Below are 21,221 nucleotides of genomic sequence, written 5' to 3'. Positions count from 1 at the left end.
ATGTTTTAAGAATATTGTAATAGTTGATTTTCTTTTCTGTCACCCTCCTAAATGCTGAGCCCCTCAAAGGGTATCCCCTGAGCTTGGTCTAGCATGTGGTACCTACTGCAGAAGAGATGTTCAGGTACAAGCCACAGGGCACAGATCAACAAATGGGGAACTTCCAAGCAGTTAGGGCTTTTCAGAGTTGGAATGTGCGGCTGTAGGAGTGGTGACTCTCCCATTTCTGGAAGTGTGAAAACATATAGGCTAGGACACTTGATAGTAGTTTCACAAATGGTATTTTTCAAATATTTTAGTGAGGTTTTAAGTTTGGAAAAATGAGTGGGTTGAATATAAACCTAAACTGATTTCACAAGTTCATCTGTAACATATAAAAATTTAGAGGACAGTAACCATCTTAAAATTTTTTTTAGTAAAAAACTAAGGAAATATGTGTGTGTTAATCTAGTTTCAGGCTTTAGCCACTATTGCAGTTCCTAATTCTAGGCGATTTTAGCACAGTTTATTACATTTATTTATTTTAAAAATTAATCTTATGAGTAGATAATATATGCACATAGTAAAAATTAGAGAAGACATATACAAAAAGGGTATACAATGAAAAATAAGTCCCTTACACCTTCTAGTACCATCTCTGAGCAATCCAGCTACTTAGATCCTCTTCCCTGAGTCAGCCACTGTTTCCTGATTCTTGTCTTTCCTTTAGAAATAGTTGGTGCATATATAAGCATCCATATGTATGTGTATGTATACATCTTTCAGCAACTAACATACCACATACTTTTCTGTGTTTGCAGAGCACTGAACAGTATCCTGGTCAAGGATCTGTCACTTGATATAGAGTTGCACCTTTACCCCCTTCAAATTGCTGTATTATTTATTATTATATGGTTGTACTTTGGTTATTGATCAGTTCCTATGAGGGAATTAAGACCCAGATTTGGAAAGGGATTTGCTTAAGATGGTTGAAGTAGGGGTAGAGGAAGCAGAAGGTAGAGATGACCTGAAATGGGAAAGTCACACATGAGAGCAGGGGAGTCTTGATGAAGGGTTTGTCACATACTAATTTAGCCCTGAGGTGTAATCATGAACTTTCAGAAAGAAGACTGTGGCTCTCAAGTTCTAATACAAGCTCAGAAACTCTTGGTTTTTGCTTTTTAAGGTTTGCCAGAAGATGAAATATTTGTTTCCAGAGATCTGTAGGTTCCCTGGTATATATGTCAGTTCAACATTGTAGAATTTTAACATTAATTTTCATATATCACAGCTTCTGGCAATAGCAGTCTTCTTTAGTGTTTCCACTGTTTTGTCTTGCCGCACAGATTGTGGTCTCTTCAGAGGCTTGAAGCTGTCTTACTCTAGCGCGCATGTCACACATGCCTTAGTGAGTGGTCAGGAAAGACCATTGTGTTAATTGCATTTTGAGATGGGAGTAGAACTCTGGTATTGCTTCTCTTTCATAAGACCACACACTGAAAAGCAGGCTACTGAGAGACTTTAACAGATAATTAGTTTCTTCTGTATTCCAGAACAGCCCCCAATATCCAGGAAAAACATGTAATTGTGTCTGTTAAGTGTCAGTAGCTATTTTAGATAGCCAAAAAGCAGAAACTTGCCAAAATGTAGCAGAGTATTTCCACTACCCACCCCCACCTTGTGGCTGTTCTCTGCTTTCAGGAACTCATCATCATTGTCTAGGAGGAGTTGCAGGGAACTTGTCCAGAGTTCCAGCAGCACCGCTGGAGGCCAGCGACTGTGCCCTGTGCAGAGTGAGGTTTCTATGAGAAAGGCATTACTTCTGGTAAATTCAGAGAAATTAAAATGTTTGGCTGTAGACAAGCATATTCATCACTTTAAATCTGTACTCTCTGTGTTCCAGAAGGAAATGGCTTTACTTACTAGCTTCCTATTTGTAATTGCTGTTTGTTTCCAAGTAAGGGAACATTAGCAAAAATGTTTATTTTTTAGTTTATTCAAATGTTTATATTTTTTGTAGTTTTTTTTTTTTTTAAGACCGAGTCTTACTCTGTCACCAGGCTGGAGTGCAGTGGTACGATCTCAGCTCACTGCATCCTTCGCCTCCTGGGTTCAAATGATTTCCTGCCTCAGCCTCCCGAGTAGCTGGGATTACACGTGCCTGCCATCACGCCCTGATAATATTTATATTTTTAGTAGAGACAGGGTCTTGCCATGTTGGCCAGACTGGTCCTGAACTCCTGGCCTCAAGTAATCTACCTGCACTGGCCTCCCACAGTTCTGGGATTACAGTCATGAGCTACCGCCTGGCCAGTAGTTTCTTTTTTGAAGTATTTTGACTCACTCTACATTCTGATAAACAACTGCTGTTCAAATTTCTTTGTTCCAGTAGACTGTAAATTTAACTTTTGAGCAGATATGTTTCTTTAAAGGATGATTGGCAAGTGAGAGTCCTTACAGATTGATACATGCCAAACTAGAGTAAATTGGACTTCAGTAATTGGCAGTTTCTTCTCTAATCCCAGAAACTGCAGTTTTAAAATTTGTATCCTAAAGACTGGAGAAGGAGAAGAGAGCTACCTTGTGAATGCCTCCCATTTTCAGACAGTTCCTCAAAAAAGGAGCCAGCAAGCAGGCTTCCACCCATTCATGCTTCATATTCCTCCAAGCTGCTGATAGGCCAAAGGGCTGCCTTCTCAGACCTCTTCCTCAGCCCTTTGCACCTCTCCCTGTCCCCTCACTCAGGCCAGCTGTACTCACAACCTCATTTACCTCCCTTCTTGCCTCCTTTTTCCCTTGCCACACTGAGACGCTCAGGTGCCAGTCTTACCCCTTTCTTAGAACTGCAGTTAGGGCCCTTGACCCCTTTGCCACACCCTCTGTGCTTACTTAGGGGTTCTGGTCTCTGGTCCTCTACCTCTCTCCTTGTGATAACTGAGACCTAGAATAAAGGAGACGGCAAGTTTCGGGGGAAATAGTAAGTGTGGCTTTGAATTTGTTAAGTTGGAGGGCTGTAGGATTATTAGGTAGATATGTCGAGTAAGTAATTGGACACTTGGGAAAGATTGAAGGTAAAAGAGAACAAGAGAGAGAAATTAAGATATCCCATCAGTGGTGAAATGGACTAGAAGCTAGTGTACTAGGAGAGAAGGATTTACATTTGGCATTTGGATAGGAAAATGGACCTTTCCTTGGGACTGGAATGAAAAGAATGGATGCTCTAACAGATCTGCCTGGTGCTGAAAAAAAAAGGCAGAAAGGGAGTTCCTCTGTGCTAGTGGAAAAGGACAAGAACATTGAGGGTGAGGAAGTGGGGAGGGCCTGTGAGGTTGGAATAAGACTAGGGAAGAGAGGGCCAGTGAGGAAGGGATTGCTAAGCGGAACTAAGGGCCTCCCCTGAGCCTGGAGGTCATCGTTGTGTAAGAGTTCCTTTTCTGTAGGATGGATTTCCTTCAGCAGTGCTGAGTGGCAGGAGTAGACTAAGGGGTAGTCAGGATGCTGGAACTGCTCTCTGAGAGTGTGGAGGGAGTGAACCAGCTGAAGGTGCCAGTATGACTGTTAGTAATGTTGCCTTCTTTAGGGCATGGGCTGTGGGGAGCTTGAAACTAGGTGTTCAGGGCTAGACTGGAGAGAAGGGAAGTGGCTTTAACTAGCTACTGCATCCTGCTATGAACACAGCCCCGGCTCATAAATGTGCCTTGTAAATGTTGGCTGACTTGGAGTGGTGGAGTCAGAGAACTGGTTTTGTAGGAATTAGAGGTGAGAGGTGGTGATGGGATCTTTGGTAGAATGGCATTTTTGCATTTGTTTTGGTAATAAAGTAGTTCTTTAGTGTGGCAGGATATTGAATACTGAATATTGAAGCCAGGGAGAACATGGCAGGAGACCAAGGCCTCTGCAAGTCCTGTATGGGTCCCTGGTATTGATGGCATGAGAAGTAGCCATTATGAGTAGAAGTTGTGAGCTTTGGCTGGGCTCAGTGGCTCATGCCTGTAATCCTAGCACTTTGGGAGACCAAGGCAGGCGGATCACTTGGGGTCAGGAGTTTGAGACCATCCTGGCCAACATGGTGAAAACCCGTCTCTACTAAAAATACAAAATTTAGCTGGGCATGGTGGCATGTGCCTATAGTCCCAGCTACTCAGGAGGCAGACACAGGAGAATTGCTTGAACCCAGGAGGCAGAGGTTGCAGCGGGCTGATATGCCACTGAACTCCAGCCTGGGTGACAGAGTAAGCCTTGGTCTCAAAGAAGTTGTGAGCTTCAAAGTAGAGGGGATTTGTATGAGGGCATGAGGAAGGGATGTCTGGGAAGGACCTAGTGATCCTAAAGAGTGCTGACCCTTTATCTAGGCTCTGAAGGTCAGATGTTATAGGAACTGAATGATAGGCAGGGGAACAGATGACTTTTAAGGAAAGTCAGGTTGTGGAAGAAGATGGGAAGACATTTGTGACGAAGCCGAGAGTGTAGGAGGCTGTTCTGAATAGGGAGGTTCTCAGAATGGGGGTAAAAACAGAAGGCCTGCAACAGTGTTCTTGACAGACCCAGGAGAGTTTATGTCAGAATCCCTGGGGCCAACAGTAGGCTGATGATTATGGAGAAGTGCAGCATGGCAATCAGGTGACTATTCTGGAATGACTTCTGATGCCACTGATGTCTGCATTTATACAGAGGGGACTTGTGTCAGGCTAACAGATGTATTGCATTAATGATCCTATTTGATCCTCATAACATGTTGTGTTACCCTTATTTTGCAAAAAAATGAAAACTCAGAGAAGTTATTAATTTACTTAAGGGTCACATGGTCTCATGGTTCCAAACCCAGTTCTTGTTGGCATTGCTGATTTCTTTTGTGCATCTATCCTTCATGTATGGTCCTGTTCAGAGATAGCATGAGTGTCGGGATGTAGTTAATGCATTCGTTGATGTTGTATTGCTGGAAAGCTTGCTCATTCCCTGTCCAAACTTGCTTGGCTGTGGCTCTCTAGCACCCCCTGGTGGAAATAGTGGTATTGTGATATGCTAAGGTGAGTGTAAACACTTCTAGCCAAGGTACCACTAGGTCAGTATTGATGTTGAATTCAACACTGAATATTAAAGCCAGCGAGAACATTTTGAAGGCAGCAAGAACATTTCCTTTGTTGGGAATGTGGCATTTACCAAACACAGCCTTTAACAGTTGTTTATGTACCTATCTTAACTGCAAAAGAAGAGTTTAATGTTTGCATACCCCTACAATGTTTAGCTAAGAGACTTTTAAATAGAGTGTGAAAGGAGAAACCCAAAGGGGAGTCAAACTCTGGATTGAGCCCTCCTTCTTATTCATGGGTAACATCGCCTTCTGCCTTATCCCAAGCCCAAGGGCCATCTCTTCCCTTATATCTGGGATAATACTCTTTCCCTCTTTTCTTTCATCTCTGTTATGTACCATTTCATTAGCGTTTTTCACTAGCATGTACATATATGTGAATGTCTCTCATTTAAAAAGGAAGAAAGAAAAGCTTTGGGACACCCCCCACTTCACCATCTGTCTCCCATTCTTCCTAGTTACGTTTCTTAAAGAATGGTTTATTGAACCTCTTCCCACTCTTTTTATTTTTATTTTTTTTATTTTTATTTTTTTATTGCATTTTAGGTTTTGGGGTACATGTGAAAAACATGCAAAGTTGTTGCATAGGTGCATTCATGGCAGTGTGATTTGCTGCCTCCCTCCCCCTCACCCATATCTGGCATTTCTCCCCATGCTATCCCTCCCCAACTCTCCCCCCCGCTGTCCCCCCCACTCCTCCGCAACAGACCCCCGTGTATAGTGCTCCCCTCCCTGTGTCCATGTGTTCTCCTTGTTCAACACCCTCCTATGAGTGAGAACATGTGGTGTTTGGTTTTGTGTTCTTGTGTCAGTTTGCTGAGAATGATGGTTTCCAGGTTCATCCATGTCCCACTCTTTTCCCAACCTGCTGCCTCATGGCTCTGCAGATTTCAGCCTGCCACCAGTGACATCTTTGTGACCACTGAATGGGAGAGTGATACTGAACTTATCAAGACCCTGTGGGCAGGATGGAGAGTGATGTGAACAATAGGGCCTCATTGAAGGTCTTGAAGGTGGCAGCCATTCTGAATTTCAGCTGTTGCTTTGCAGTTTGAGCTGCTTCTTTCATGAACTCTCTGTAGCAACAGAGCCATAATTATTTATCGATACTGATTGGTTTTATTAAGACACATTGGGTAGGCCAAGTATTGATAGATAACATTGGTGTTTTAGAGACATCTCATGGGTTGGTTGCCTCTCTTCCCTTCTGGATTCTGAATCACTTGAGAATTAGATCCAGAGGTTAAATGGGGATCTAAACATGAACTTACTTTTTGGTGAAAGCCAGACTAGAGGATGTGACTTAGATATTCCATGAGAAATCTACCTTGGAATCTGCTTATTGTATGAGTGGGTCTGCAGAGTAGACCTTCTTCCACCAGCCACAAGGAGGCCCTCCGAGCTTGGCTTTCACTTATCGACCAGAGAAGGCATTGGTGGCTATTTATGGTCTGTCAGTTACATAGCTCACCACCTTGGTTCTTGGTATCTGGCTCTCCATGGCTTCTCCATCAGTGCTGCATAGTCCTCAGCAGGATTTCTGATCCTAGATGGCAGTTTTACAGAAGAGTGGTGGTCCTGTTTGGACATAAAATAGAGAATGGCTTACTGGGTTGAATTTTTATCCCATTGAAAATTCCTAGGAGTGTTTCTGACAATTTGGATTTTTTAATAGCTAGATTGTTTGTACATATGAAAGTCTCATGCATTGATTAGTTAATGAGCTAATTAATGAAGTCAAGCTGATAGTATCCTTCCTGTTATCACAGGTCCATTTTATGTCTCTCTATTTTACAGGTTGAATATAAGCTGGGATTCCAGGTAGACAATTTTTTGGCAATGGACATGCCCCAGGTCAACATTTCTGTTCAGGGGGAAGTTCCACGCACTTTATCAGGTAAGAGTCTTCCAAGACAGAGTTAACATACTGTTTTCGACTGCGTCCCCCTATGTTCCCAAAAGAGCAGTTTAACTACTGCTGTGTAGTCTGTATTACTTGTTAGGCATAGGATGTATAAGTACTGTGAAAGGTAATTTTTGTAAATATTTGCACTGTGTTCTTAAACCATTCTCTGTTTTCTCTTCTTCTAGAACTATCTGTGCTCAGCCGTCTCTTGTCTCCTTTTCTGCATTGCTGGTACTTACCTCCGCATGAGTCCCTGTGCTTGATCTTCTTCCTCTTTGATTAGGCCCCACATTCCACCCTGTGGCCCAGATGATCTTTGCACAGTCATATTTGATCATGTGATGTGAAGCCCATCAGCCGAACAGTCCAGACTCATCACCTTGTGTAACTGGATCCTTTACCATCTGCCCCTGCCTACCTGCCTAGTCTTGTTGCTGTACTTGCCTCAGAAGTCCAGCAGTTCCAGACTACATGCAGTTCTAATCTTCAAGCCTTTGCATGTGCTGGTCTCAGTATTTGGAATCATCTTTTCCTCTTTCTGCTTGTGAACTCCTTCCTATTCATCCTACTCATTCTTCAAGACTCAAGATCTGCACTGTCTTTTTCCTGCCTCGTTCTCTTCTTTCATTTGTTAACTTATATTCTTTCTACCCCTTAGAACCTAAAATTTAACTGTTTTTGCATTGATTACATTATCTAGCAATTCCCTTGATGCTTAGCATATAGTATGACACAGGATAGGCACGCAGTACAGTCTGAGTAAATGAATAAGTGTCTTATTTACACCAATTTAACTACTTTTGAGCTAGCTTCTTAGACTCTTGAAGTTGTGATATTTTTAAGAAATGGAAAATTTTAAAAAATTGAAAGTATAAGCCACAATAGTGTTGTGAAACTTTTTCTGGCAGTCGTATTCACTGTTATCAGTGACATACATTAATCTAAGCTTTAAGAAAGCACAGGAAGGCTGCTTAAATTTTTATAGGCAGTAAAGTAATTTAGAAATGCCCCTAGCTTTAATGCACTCATACAGATGGTAGGATGATATATTTTAAATTTGTAGGAAAAGAATCTTAAAGTGAAAGATTGGGGAGAAAATTATATGCGCTGAAGTCTGTTATCTCATTGCTACAATTATGGATGAAAATCAGTTTCTATTGAGAAAGATGTTGTTTTTAATTCATAGTTGAGAATTTATCAGATTCATTTACACGTTTATATATAACCTTTTTATTAGGAGCAAACATACTTGCATTTTGGTAGCGAGTTGTCTTTCCTTTTGATCATGTAATTTCTGTTGTTACTATTGCTGATGTGTCTAGTAAGGTTTGTCTTACGATCCTTTAGCTTTAGTGTATTGGAATAGCAGGACTTATGAGACAAAGTGATAGATTAAAAATGATGAGCAAAAGTTGAAATAATTATCTGTTCATTGATGTCTTGGTTTGTTCTTTAATACTAACTTTTATATCCATAATGAATTAAATACTTAATGTCTAGAGGTGTGGTAGTCTGAAGATCTCTAAAAGCTTTTGTTTAGTTACTTTGTTTAAATGTCTTATTTTTAGTTTTATCGCAGCAAAAGTAATTTTTAAACGTTTAAAAGAATAATTTGGGGCAATAATGCTGATCTTTAGAAAGTGTAAAATATTTTTCTTATCTTTTTTAAACAGTGTTTCGGGTAGAGCTTTCCTGTACTGGCAAAGTAGATTCTGAAGTTATGATACTAATGCAGCTCAACTTAACAGTAAATTCTTCAAAAAATTTTACCGTCTTAAATTTTAAACGAAGGAAAATGTGCTACAAAAGTAAGGAATTTATTTATCAAAATGTGTTTTACATGTATGTGAGAAGGTGAAAAATAGATTTTGTTGTTTTTTCACAGATTTAATTATGACCAACTCTTGATAATAGTTGCAAGTGAGAAAAGAACACTGATAGTTGAAGTTTTGAGATAACTACCCAGATAGTCGGTAGCCAGGAATCTCACTCAGGCCTCACTGAGTCTATGCTTTCTCAAATTTTTGTCAGAACTGCTAAGATCTTTTCCATTAGGAATCATGCTAAAATGTTCGAAGAGGTAAAGAAATAAGAAAAATATGTTGGGACTTCTGAGTAACTGTATGTTAACTGTGTTTCCCTTACCAAGTTACTTTTATGCAGAAGCATTGCTCTGGGGTCAGATAGACCTGGGTTGGAATGACAGCTCTGCTCTTTTCAGGGTATTGGTACAAGTTACTTAACCTCTCTGAGGCTCAGTTTTTTCATCTGTAAAATGGGCATAATACCTGTTTCAGAGGTTTGTTGTTTTTTACGATTAATTAAATCTAGCCTAAAACTTAAATACCATAAGTGGGTACTTAATAAATGTTAGTCATTTTTGGTTTTCAATTATATGTTACTGAAGAAATCAGAGTGGATATGAAATAGTTCCAGCATGCTAGTCATAGATCAAAGAATTTTAGAGTTCTCTTTACAAGTTTAGTCCAACCCACTCACTGTAAGTTTTACAAAGGTAAAGTGACCCAAATTTACAGGGTCACATAGGTAGAGTTGGTTAGTATCTAAGATAGGGAGAAAAATCCTTAAAAACACCAACCAAACCCTGAGTGCTTACTATGTTCTAAGGGCTTTACAGGTATTACACCTGTTTAATCCTTGCAGCAACCCTAGGCAATGGGTTCTCTCATTGTCTTCATTTTCAGAAAAGGAAGCTCAGCGTCAGAGAATCTTAACTTGCCAAGATCAGATAGCTAAGTGATGCAGCTGGGAGGCAGACCTGTTCTCTTAGCCTCTTTGTTAAGCTGTCTTTTAATATTTTTCCCAATTGAATTCAGTGCTGAGTGTTATGAAAACACCTAAGGCCAGCAAGTGAGTTATAATGGCTAATGTCCAGGTACATGCCAATAAAAAAGCTGCACTACCTTTGAATAGACATTTTAAGAAAGAAAAGTTAGCATCTTTCAGCTTTATTGTTTTGATACAACTTACAGTTCTACTATATTCATTTATGTAGCAACTTTCATGTAATTTTAAAGACAAAGGAGATTTCAGAGACTCTATGTAGTCCAGTGTAGTCAGTATGTGTTTGATATAAGGAGACTGGACCCTACGGCCACCTAGGCTATCACAGCTAGCCAACGAAGAGTGTGAAACGTTCAGTTCCTGATCCGCAGAAAAATGCGCAGTGCTTCATCTGTTAGTCTTAAAGGCAGAATGATAACCAGACATGGTGTGGCCTCTGGATCCCACCACTGCTAATATCTGCTAAGGTTAATGGTCAACTGATATTCAAGATGATTACATACCTTCTCCATTTTCTTTAATATGTGTGTGAAAATCAACATTACAATTCTGTGTTGTAGTACTTTTCTATTCTGTTTTAGACTTAAGTTTGAATATGACCCTCTATATTTAACAGTCATGGTTTTGGCTGCCCTAGTCACCCAGTTCAGGCTCATGACTCTTACTTTATTATGTGATCCTAATGTACTGACTTACCTGGTTTGCCAAACTACTGTATTTCTAAAACTGTCTGCAACAGAAAATGTATCTGTACTATATGGAATGTTAGAAGGTCAAGAAAAGTTTCCTTTATCATAATGAGGATGGGAATTATGGGTTAAACAGTTTTGTGACCCCATAACTCCTTTTAGTCTTTACATTCTATGAATGTGCACTGTGCACCTCCAAAGAGACACTATAGTATGTGGCTTTTCCCAAACTTCTTGACCACAGGAACCCTTTTTCATTGAGCATCTAGAAGTAACACCCTTTGGCTAACACTGGTATAGACTATTGATTGATGGCTGTTGTGATGATTATCAGAATAGTAACATAGCTTTCATTATCTTGCAACAAATACCTGATGCTAAGTTCCAGTAATGTTCTGATAATTATAGTAATTAAGGATTTTCATGGAAAAGAGAATTTCTTAAGCATTGTTTATCTCCTTTTAAATTCAGAACTTGAAGAAGTAAAAACTTCAGCCTTGGACAAAAACACTAGCAGAACTATTTGTAAGTGTTACTGTTTTATCTTTCTCCATTATTAGAAATTAAAAATGACTGATTGCATATAAACATGATTGCACGAAGCTTGGAGGCCTCATGGTTTCTAGTTTGTCAAATGATAATGACACCATGCTATTTATTTTGCTAGTGCTTTGTAGATGGGTGAATAGGTCATGAAACTATTAGAATATTGAATATTTTGAGAACTAAAATTTATACATATTTTTTACAAGTAAGCCAAAAAGTTTTACAAGCAAGAATATCATATATTTTTGAGCAGTCGTAATTAAAGTATGTACATGAAATACGTGTAAGATCTTTATTAGCAGAGGGTTAGAAAATCTGGCTTGTGGTCTGGACCTAATCTTTAGCTATTTCATCCAGGTGAAGATGTAAGCTTACAGATATGTTATTTAAACCTACAGAGCAGATATGCAAAGTAGATTATTATTTTTGGTATTGGTTATGTTTAGATATTATTACAAACTGCTTTTTTATATTCTGACATGGAGACATTGTCAAGTCTTACTCTTACTGTGTTAGTGTTAATAGCACTATCTTAAAAGGATACTAGACTCTCTTCATGCAAGTAGGCTTTAAAAAATTGTTTTTTGAAAATTTCAAGTATATAAAAGTTCAGAGTACACTTTGATGAACTCCTGTTTGCCCATCCCCCAACCTCAGTGATGATCAACACTTTGCCATTGTTCTTCCATTGATTCCCTCCTTTTGTGGTTGGTTAGGGGTGGAGTAGAGTATTTTCAGGCACATCCCAGGCATCATAGTACTTCACCCATAAATAGTTCAGGGTGGATCTCTTTTAAAAGGGCCTTAAAGAAAATCCCACAGTTACCTAATACCTATTCATTTTGATTTATTACATATAAGAAAATTAACAGTTGCTTAATATTTCCAATAGATAGTCCATGTTCAAATTAACTTGATTGTCTTAAAAATGTCTCCCCCCGCCCCCTGCCGAATCAAGAGCCAGATGAAGCCTATACAACTGGGTGATGTGTGTTTTGTAATAATCAGAAACCACCAATCCTTTTATTAATATTATTTATTTATTTACAAAATTATATCATTTGTCTCATAGAATTTCCCACATTCTGCATGTTCCTGAAATCATTGAACATATTTTTTTTCTCTCCTATAAACTGGCAGGTAGATTTTGTACTTAATTAGATTCAGTACCAACTCTTTTGCTAAGAATAGTCCAAAGGTGGTACTCTGCTGCCTATTTTGTCTTTTCATCACCTTGGGAGGCACAGAGCATCTGGATGTCTCAAAGTGGAATTTTTTTTTGCCAGTAAAATAATGTGACATATTATCTACTTGCTAGAATATTTCTGAAAAGAAAGAAAAAACATTAAAAAAAAATGTCACTATTGCCAAAGTTTACTTTTAAAATTCTGGTGACATTGCCCATTTCTTTTATGCTAGTGGGATATTATTTCTCACAAAAAGCAGTATTGCATATTCTTGGTCTCTGTCTGTCTCTTCCTTGCTCCCTCTCATCTTCTCACCCTTTCTATTTATTCATCCATCCAACACTTTATGGAGAGTCCCTGGTGTGTTAGGTGGTATGACTGAGGCAGAGGACTAAACTGTAAGCCAGTAGACCCCATCCTCGGGGGTTTAAATGTAGTAGGAGAAACAGACAAGACAATAGGCAGTGATAACATAGCATGGCAAGCTATGATAAGGCAAGCACAGGGGGATTTGGGAACCAAGGATAGCTTCCTGAGGACAGTGACATCTCTTCTGAGAGCTGAAGGGGGGTTAGATGGTGGCATATGAAGGGTGAATGAGGGACTGGGAACAGTGCATAGAAAAGCTTGGAATTTGGAGGTAGTTGAGCAGGGTACATACTAGGGTGATGTCCCTAGTAGAGCAGTATCCTCTGCTCTGGAAAGTGTTTGGACAGTGCTGCCAGCACATGCTTCCAGAACTTTTTTCTTCCCCTCCCAAGATTGAATAGCTTTCCCATGGCATAAGGTAGTTCTTGATGAAAGTCATGCCTTCATTCAGGCTACAGCCAAGTCTAACTGCCCTAGAAATCATCTGGTTCTTTGCATTAATCTATTCTGATTTATTGTTTGTTGATTGAAAGTTTAAAATTTAGGAAACAGTTTTATTTTTCTTATTTCCATGTATTTTTGAAAGCTATAACTTTTTATCTTTTATCCCGACCTATTCCCAGAACTCCAAACTTGTATGTCTTGTCAATTTAACATCTATGCATGAAGATATGAGGTACCTAGTTAGTAGACTAGGTACTCCAAATTTAACTTGAACAAAACAAAACTCTTGATTTTCACATTCCCCAACCTGCTTATTTTTATCTTTGTAACGATACCGTTATCCAAGTACTCGCTTAAGCCAAAACTTTTCATTCTTTTTCTTTCGACTTTGGTACAATCCGTTAGTAAGGTGTGTTGACTATCTTCCCAAATCCATTTACTAATCATCTTCACTGTGACACTCTTGTCCAAGCCAGTGCTCTCTCCTTGAATTACTCTGATAACCTTCTAATTGTTCTCTGCTTCGGCTCTTGCTCCCTACACAGCATTCTTCACACATCATGCAGTCATTTTTTGTTAAGCGACTGTGTTGTGTGAAATTGCTTTGCTTGAAACCTTGCAATGATCCCCCATCTCATTTAGGATAAACCCCAAATGCCTCAAGTTTTGTTCAGTAGAGTTAGGGTGTGAGTACTCATGATCAAATCTTGCATAAATCTCTAGTCACACCAATTCTGCTTCTGTTTGCATCTTCCACTCTGCTCATGTCATCTATATCTTTGTTTCTGTGTGTTTCTTCTCAGTTTGCTTCTCTCTCTCTCTTTCTCTCTCTCTCTCTCTCTCTCTCTCTCTCTCTTTTTCTGTGTATGTGTGTGTGTGTGGAGGCGGGGGGGCTTGTGTCTATGTCATTGGGTTATTTTCCCTGTTGCTGAGGGCTTTCTTTTTGTCTCTCTTACTTTAAATATTTACTTATTATTTTTGAGACAGAGTCTTGCTTTGTCGCCCGGGCTGGAGTGCAGTGGTGCAATCTTGGCTCACTGTGACCTCTGCCACCCAGGTGCAAGCAATTCTTGTGCCTCAGCCTCCCTAGTAACTGGGTCTACACATGTGCACCACCATGCCCGGCTAATTTTCGTATTTTTAGTAGAGGTAGGGTTTCACCATATTGGCCAGGCTGGTCTCAAACTCCTGACCTCAAGTGATCTGCCTGCCTTGGCTTCCCAAAGTGCTGGGATTACAGGCATGAGCCACCATGCCTGGCCCAAAATATTTTTTTTTAAACTATAGCAAAAACATCAAAAAAATTATGTGAACTTAAACCAACATGCTACTGGTAACTGATCTTACCAAAGAATGGGCAAAGAACAGGATACTTATTTGTGTATATTGGGTCACAAAGCAGTCATACATGTTTAAAAAGCTAAATGTGCTTTTTGTTTTTATTTCAGATGATCCTGTACATGCAGCTCCAACCACTTCTACGCGTGTGTTTTATATTAGTGTAGGGGTTTGTTGTGCAGTAATATTTCTCGTAGCAATAATATTAGCTGTTTTGCACCTTCATAGTATGAAAAGGATTGAACTGGATGACAGGTATTGTACATATTTTGAGAAAGAAAAAAAAAACGAAAGCAGTTATTTGTATATGTGTGGGAGTCCATACACACAGATGTGCAGTGGTGCAGCGGAGGGAGGGAGGATGACCAAGCCCCAGCCAAAGGAAAAATAAGATCACCTAATCACTGTCCCTGTGTTTCTCTGATTTTATTTTTTAAAAATTTATGAAGTCAGAAATTAGTTTTTTAGTTGTTGGGGAAGAAGTGGAGAACAAGTATGTTTTTTCTATCCCCTTTGACATGACTCTACTTCAGACTATTGCCTTTTCAAAATGGCCCTGTTTCCTCTTTCTGCTTCTTCCCTTCATCATTCTCCCTCCCTCTCTCCCTCTCTCCATCCAGTAAACATTTATTGAGCACCTGCTCTGATTTAAACCATTGGTTCTCAACCTAGTTACACATTAGAGTCAAGGAGAAGCTTTTAAAACATACTAGTATTTGGGTCCACCTTCCAGAGATTTCGATGCAAATGGTTTTTGGTAGTATTTGGGCATCAGTATTTTTCATAAAGCTTCCTGGATGATTCTAATGTACAGCCAGTTTGAGATATACTGGATTAGATACTATGCTAAGTGCTTGGAATAGAAGGAAATAATGATATACTTCATAGTTTCAAGATTTTAATCTTTTACATTAACCTGTAATTATAAAAGTATGTAATTTGATGACTGTAATATGTATAGTAAAGTGTGGGAATACACAAAGGTGCTTGTCCAGCCTCGGTGAGTCAGATGACCAGGAGGACATTATAGTCAAGTTGGGATGAGAGGTACAGATGGAATGATAGGTTTATTTTCATAACACACACTTCTTACTTCTCTCCTCAGTGACTCCCAGTTGCTGACTGAAGACATCCCCCAGCTTTGTAACTTCTTTGAAAGCCCTCCTTATGTGGCGATGTATCATACATACTCTTTGAATCTTTTCTCCTCTTGTTACTGTATCTTTACTTGTGCTGCAGTCAAATGATTACCCGTTCCTCACTTTTGCCCCGTACTTTGCCCTTCAGGATTTTTGTTCCATGCTTTCTTCTTCCCACAGGCCTCCATGCATTTTCCACTTGTCCAAACTTTGTCCATTCTTCACATTCCAGCTCCATTGCTGTCTCTTTCATGAAGTCTTTTCTGTGCCTCCCAAACACCCATTTCTCTTTCTCCCTCCCTCCCTCCCTCCCTCCCTCCCTCCCTCCCTCCCTCCCTCTCTCTCTCTCTCTCTCTCTCTCTGGTAGCAGTTATTGTGCTTTTTCTTCTATAATTTTTTGTGTAGTTTTCTTACCTTTAGAATGGAAAAAGCTTACATTCTAAAGGTAGGAAAACGACAGGGAGCAGTGTGTCTTACTCATTGTTGAGTCACCAGTCTTAATTGGTCTTAACATATAGCTGGTAAGCATATTTGTGCATAAGAATATGAAGGGGAAGGGAACTAGTTGGATTTAGTACCTGCCCCTAAATACTCTTTGTCCCCACTGTTTTATTTTCTTTTTCTGTGTGGAGAAAGAAGATAAAAGGGATATGAATGAGAAAGGAAGTACATATATGATGTATATGATGTGTTTCAGAATATGTTTTGTGTACATGGGTGAAGTTAGGTTTAGATTTTACAGAGGAAGAAATGGCATTTGAAAGCAATTGAAGGAACATTTTGATAGGACTTTGAGAGAGGATACAGGTAGAGAGGTGACTGAATAGCATGTCATTTGGACATCAGTCTTGATAACCCAGAGAGCTGTGTTTTCCTTGAATGCTTGTGTGTGTGCTAGGACTGTGAGCCCACATAGGCCAGAATTGTGCAAGAACTTTCAGATTCCATGGGGCATCTACCTCTGCCTGCTGAAATAATTAGTTACCATCCGTGAATTGGTTTTCCAGTTCTCTGTAGTTTTCAGGCAAAGGTTTCCAGACATTACCTGAGTAAAACTAGTTTCTATTATCACTTGTTTTCAAGAGCATAGCCTAGTGGTCAAGAGCATGGACTCTAGAGCCAGTCCATCTCTGTTTGAAGCCTGGCTGTTCTGTTTTATGAGCTACATGGAGTAAGTTATATAGCCTGTGTGTCTCACTTCTCTGTAAAGCAGAAATACACACCTTGTAGGTATGTCGTGAGGTTTTAATGAAATAGTACTGTAAGCTCTTAAAACACAGCCCTACATATAGTAAGTGCCACTTTTATGAAGTTTTTAATGATATTGCAGTATGCTAGTAGTGAGGGATAAAGTTCTTCAGCCCTTTCCTGTCCTATTAACAATTATTTATTACCTGCCAGGCATGCTAACAGCGATGACCAGAAAGCTCCCATCCAGTTATCCAACAGCAATTAAGAGACATCTGCTGCTTCTCTCTCTGCATAGGGGCCACTGGGATTACCATTTATTGTTTTCTGTTTACCAGTACTGTAGCAGGTACTTTACATGTATTATCTTCACACTCACAGCCACCTAGAAATAGGCTTGAGGAGATTAAATAACTTTTTCAGGATTGCTTTTCTGGGAGCAGGGCAGAGCAGGAGGGACTCAGTATTGTAGTAGCTATGTGTTAATAATTCACTATCATTGTATAAAGTACTTGCTATGTGCCAGGCACTGTTCCTGTGCTTCACATTCATTAACTCCTTTAATCCTCAGGCAGTCTGGTGAGGTTTGATGGAGGCCATGGCTCCGTGGAATTCCTTAGAAAGGGATGATAGTGTTCTTCCATTCCAGGCATTCAGGAGCCACTGCTTGTTATAAACAGATCTCCTTAGAGGCAGAGAATTAACACTGCCTGAGATGTGCTCATACCAGGGCAGTTGGAGCTTGTGGGTGGCTTTCCCTCTGCTAACACTGCAGATTGATCTTTTCGGTCTCTGCATTATGCCAGGTGAATCTGTCCTGGATAGGCAGAGCTTCTCTTTACATTCACCCTGAAGTCCTGCAGAGGGGTTGGTCTGCAGTGTGTCTGTACTGTAGTCTTTCCCTGTTAGTTTGTGACTATGGGAAAGTTTATTCCTCTTTTGTGGGATGCTTGAACTTGTTATTTGGCAGCATCTTCATGTTTCACTTTGTTTGCATTAACCCCACCACCCTTGCCATTACTGGTGACAAAGTTGCCCTTTATCTGATTCTATAGCTAATGCCTAACAGTGTCTGACACATAGTAAGATACTTAGTAACTATTTGTTGAATGAAGAATGAATACAGGGAGGCAAAAAACCATTTTGTTATACACTAATCATTCTTTGCTTTTTTCAATGTGTATCAACGGTTTGTGTCAAAAACGACCGTTCTGTCTGGTTTATGTTTTCTGTTTCAGGGAAGTGTGGTTTTCTCTGTTCATTGATTGACTCAGTGTTAATTGAGCTCTCACTGGGGCTCACTTTGGCCCACTTGGGGCTTACTGTGTCAGGCACTGGCTTAAGTGCTGGGGAAAGAGAGGTGAATAAACAGGCACTTGTCCTGCCTTTGTTGAGTTTACAGTCTGTTTGGGTGGGACAGACATTAAACAAAAATCCCTGCTGGAATGTAGGGGTCGTAATCTTTGTCTATTGCATTCACTGCTCTGTCTCTAGCACCCAGCACAGTACCTGATCTGTAGTAGATACTTAATAAATATTTGTGGAGTGAATAGATGAAGTGGAGTTACAGAGAAAAATAGAAAATACAAATTGTAGTAAGTGTTTTGAAGGAAAATTATGATATTTGCCAAAGTTCTGACTTCATTCTTAAACAGGGTAATATCTCCATACTTAATTTTACTTGCTTTTGAAAATCAAATGAGATAATTTATTTAGACTGGTTATAAACTGTTAAGTGCTAGTAAATGTACATTTTAATCTCATTTTCTACCTCTTGTGATATACCTGTGTAGGTGTTGACTTCAATGGATGCCAGGGGTAGGTCTTGCTTCTTCCGTAACAGTAAGTCTTAGATTCCAGAAAAAAATTTCGTTCTGACCACTTAGCATAGTGCTTTGCTTATTTTAGGGACCCACTTAATATCTGTTGAGGGAATGAAAAATGGACATAGGTGTCCCTGTAACACCTTTGTGTGCCTACAGGCTTTTCACAAATTCTGAGGTAGCACAAGAGTGCCACCTACTGTTCAGTTAATGGAGAGAGATGGGTCTGTGCACTTACTCAGTTGTCAGTGATGTTGGTTGCAGATAGTATTTAAGTAGTACTTTCACATATCTCATGCAATTTCAGCCTCACAAAAATCCTGTGAGGTAGATTATCTCAATCCCATTTATTTCCTATATTTCGTTCCCTTTTGAGGATGGTAATGCTTCTCTTTCTTCCCCGTTATTGAATTCTGGACTTCTAACAACTTTGCTATCTGGTCTGATCCTTGAGTGGTACTCAGCTGTAAAACAGAGCCATGTTCTTTTTGTTCTGAGGACTGAGGATGCATAATATTCACATAATATAAGTATAGTAGTATACTGTAAATTAGTAATAATAATTTAAGGCACTATCCTAAATGCTGTTCTTATTTATTTTTCATGTAATTGTTATGGCAATCTTATCAGAGGATAGTATTATGCACATTCTGTCCACAGGGAGTTTGAGGTTCCAGAGGATTAAATAGTTTGTCCTAGGCCATACAGCTAGTAATCAATGGTACTGGCAGTTCTGACTTCAAGGTTTATGCTCTTCATCTTTTTCTGTATTGTCCTATATCCACTGCATTATAAACTCCTATAGATCAATTCTGGAATCACATTGAGCCTCCGAAGCTCTTCCAGCACTCTGACCAGATTATAGCCTAATGAATCGTTACTATTTTCTCTTTGAGTTGCAAAGTATCTTCACAGAGTTGCTGGGGAAACAGGGCTAACTGCAGCATCACAAGAAGTAGTACTAGGTTGGTGCAGTAATTGCAGTTTTAATTGCATTAAAAGCAATGGCAAAAACCACAATTTGCAATTACTTTTGCACCAGTCTAATAGATTATCTAAAATGATGGACGTCTTCAGGGAAGGCATGCTGGGGGCCATTTCATTAGGCAAACATTTATCTTGAGATCCATGGTTGTGCTGAGCAGAATGGCTTGTGTATTGTAGGTGCTCTCCAAATGTTTATTGCAGGACATTCCTATCTTAATTTTTGCTATGACTTTCTACAAGTGTTTTGGTTATAATAGCAGATAATAGTATGTTGTATTGTTAGCCATAGAAAGGCTACATAAGGACTTACAGTCCTCATTGCCTGGATGTTATATATTTATATTTTTCAGATGTGTGTATGGGCTCTTGAAATTAATAAAATACACATTCATACATAAATGTTATAGATTACATAGCAGCCCTTTGTCATTGTGTGTGTGTGTGTGTGTGTGTGTGTATGTTTTGTTTCAGAGACAGAGTTTCACTGTGTTGCTGAGGTTGACCTTAAACTCCTGGGCTCAAGTGATCTGCCTACCTCAGCTTTCCAAACAGCTGTAGTTATTAGCTGCAGTTAAAAGATGCAGTTAGGTGCAGGCATGACATTGCACCTAGCTTTATTATGTATTTTTAAAAATTACCAGTTTTTGAAAATATAGAACTATTATGTGGGGAGTGGTCAGTTAAAAGATTTTGCATATTAAGGAAAGTTAGAGACTGGGCAGTGTCGTTCATGTAACTAAGAGAGGCATTTAAGGACCTATCCTGCCATCTGGTTTCACTCTTCATGCTAAATTTCTGTTTCACATCTCCACTGCTGCAAAATTATAAGAACTAAGGCAGTGAGACTGAAATGTGCCCAAGAGACAAGATTTCTCCCCACTGAAAAGACAAACTACATGTTTGAGCAGCATTAATTTATAGTAATCTTGAACACAAGGTGTACAATTATTTGAACCTATCATCTTCTGAGTCTCCTGTATTTTTTTTTTATGTTGGATAACCCTAAATCTGCTTCATTATTTTTTCCCTTTCATCTTCTATTTCTTTTTTTTTTTAATTGCATTTTAGGTTTTGGGGTACATGTGAAGAACATGCAAGATTGTTGCATAGGTACACACGTGGCAGTGTGATTTGCTGGCTTCCTCCCCTTCACCTGTATCTGGCATTTCTCCCCATGCTATCTCTCCCCAATTCCCCACCCCCGAGTCTCCTGTATTATTTTAAAAATATGGTGTAATGTTTCCAGTACTAGAGATTTCCCAGAAGTTGCATAAAAAGGAGGGATTGGGGAAGCAGAAGAAGCAAATGTATCGTGATTAAACAAACTTGAACCAAATTTGATATTCCTGATAGTCCTTTTTTTTTTGAGACAGAGTCTCACTCTGCCCAGACTGGAGTACAGTGGCGTGATCTTGACTCACTGCAACCTCTGCCTCCCAGATTCAAGTGATTCTGCTACCACAGCCTCCCGAGTAACTGGGACTACAGGCGTGAGCCACCATGCCTGGCTAATTTTGTATTTTTAGTAGAGATGGGGTTTCGCCACATAGGCTAGACTGGTGTCAAACTCCTGACCTCTGGTGATCTGCCCACCTTGGCCTCCCAAGTGCTGGGAATCCAGGTGTGAGCCACCACACCCAGCCAATACTCCTTTTCTAAGTTTTGAGCATATTGGTACATTTGATTTAGTTTGCTCCTCCCTTATCTGTAGGCCATTTGATATTGGGCCATC

At 39.6% G+C, this 21,221-nt stretch overlaps 1 protein-coding gene across 4 annotated transcripts in view; it reads left to right on the top strand.

The window, feature by feature from the left end:
- The window catches only part of RYK (receptor like tyrosine kinase), a 137,266-nt gene that overhangs the window by 82,143 nt on the left and 33,902 nt on the right, over positions 1-21,221 (top strand). For all 4 annotated transcript variants that reach the window (XM_064378708.1, XM_064378707.1, XM_064378706.1 and 1 more), the window contains 4 exons: positions 6,866-6,965; positions 8,648-8,782; positions 10,940-10,993; positions 14,463-14,607. In XM_064378708.1, coding sequence (XP_064234778.1) covers positions 6,866-6,965; positions 8,648-8,782; positions 10,940-10,993; positions 14,463-14,607 — 434 coding nt within the window. The remainder of the gene's footprint in view (positions 1-6,865; positions 6,966-8,647; positions 8,783-10,939; positions 10,994-14,462; positions 14,608-21,221) is intronic.

The sequence above is a fragment of the Aotus nancymaae genome, unplaced genomic scaffold (genome assembly GCF_030222135.1).
Source record: "Aotus nancymaae isolate 86718 unplaced genomic scaffold, 86718_ANA_hifiasm-v0.15.2.pri h1tg000019l, whole genome shotgun sequence".
In the NCBI taxonomy this organism is placed as follows: domain Eukaryota; kingdom Metazoa; phylum Chordata; class Mammalia; order Primates; family Aotidae; genus Aotus; species Aotus nancymaae.
This window is presented reverse-complemented; position numbering and strand designations above follow the sequence as displayed.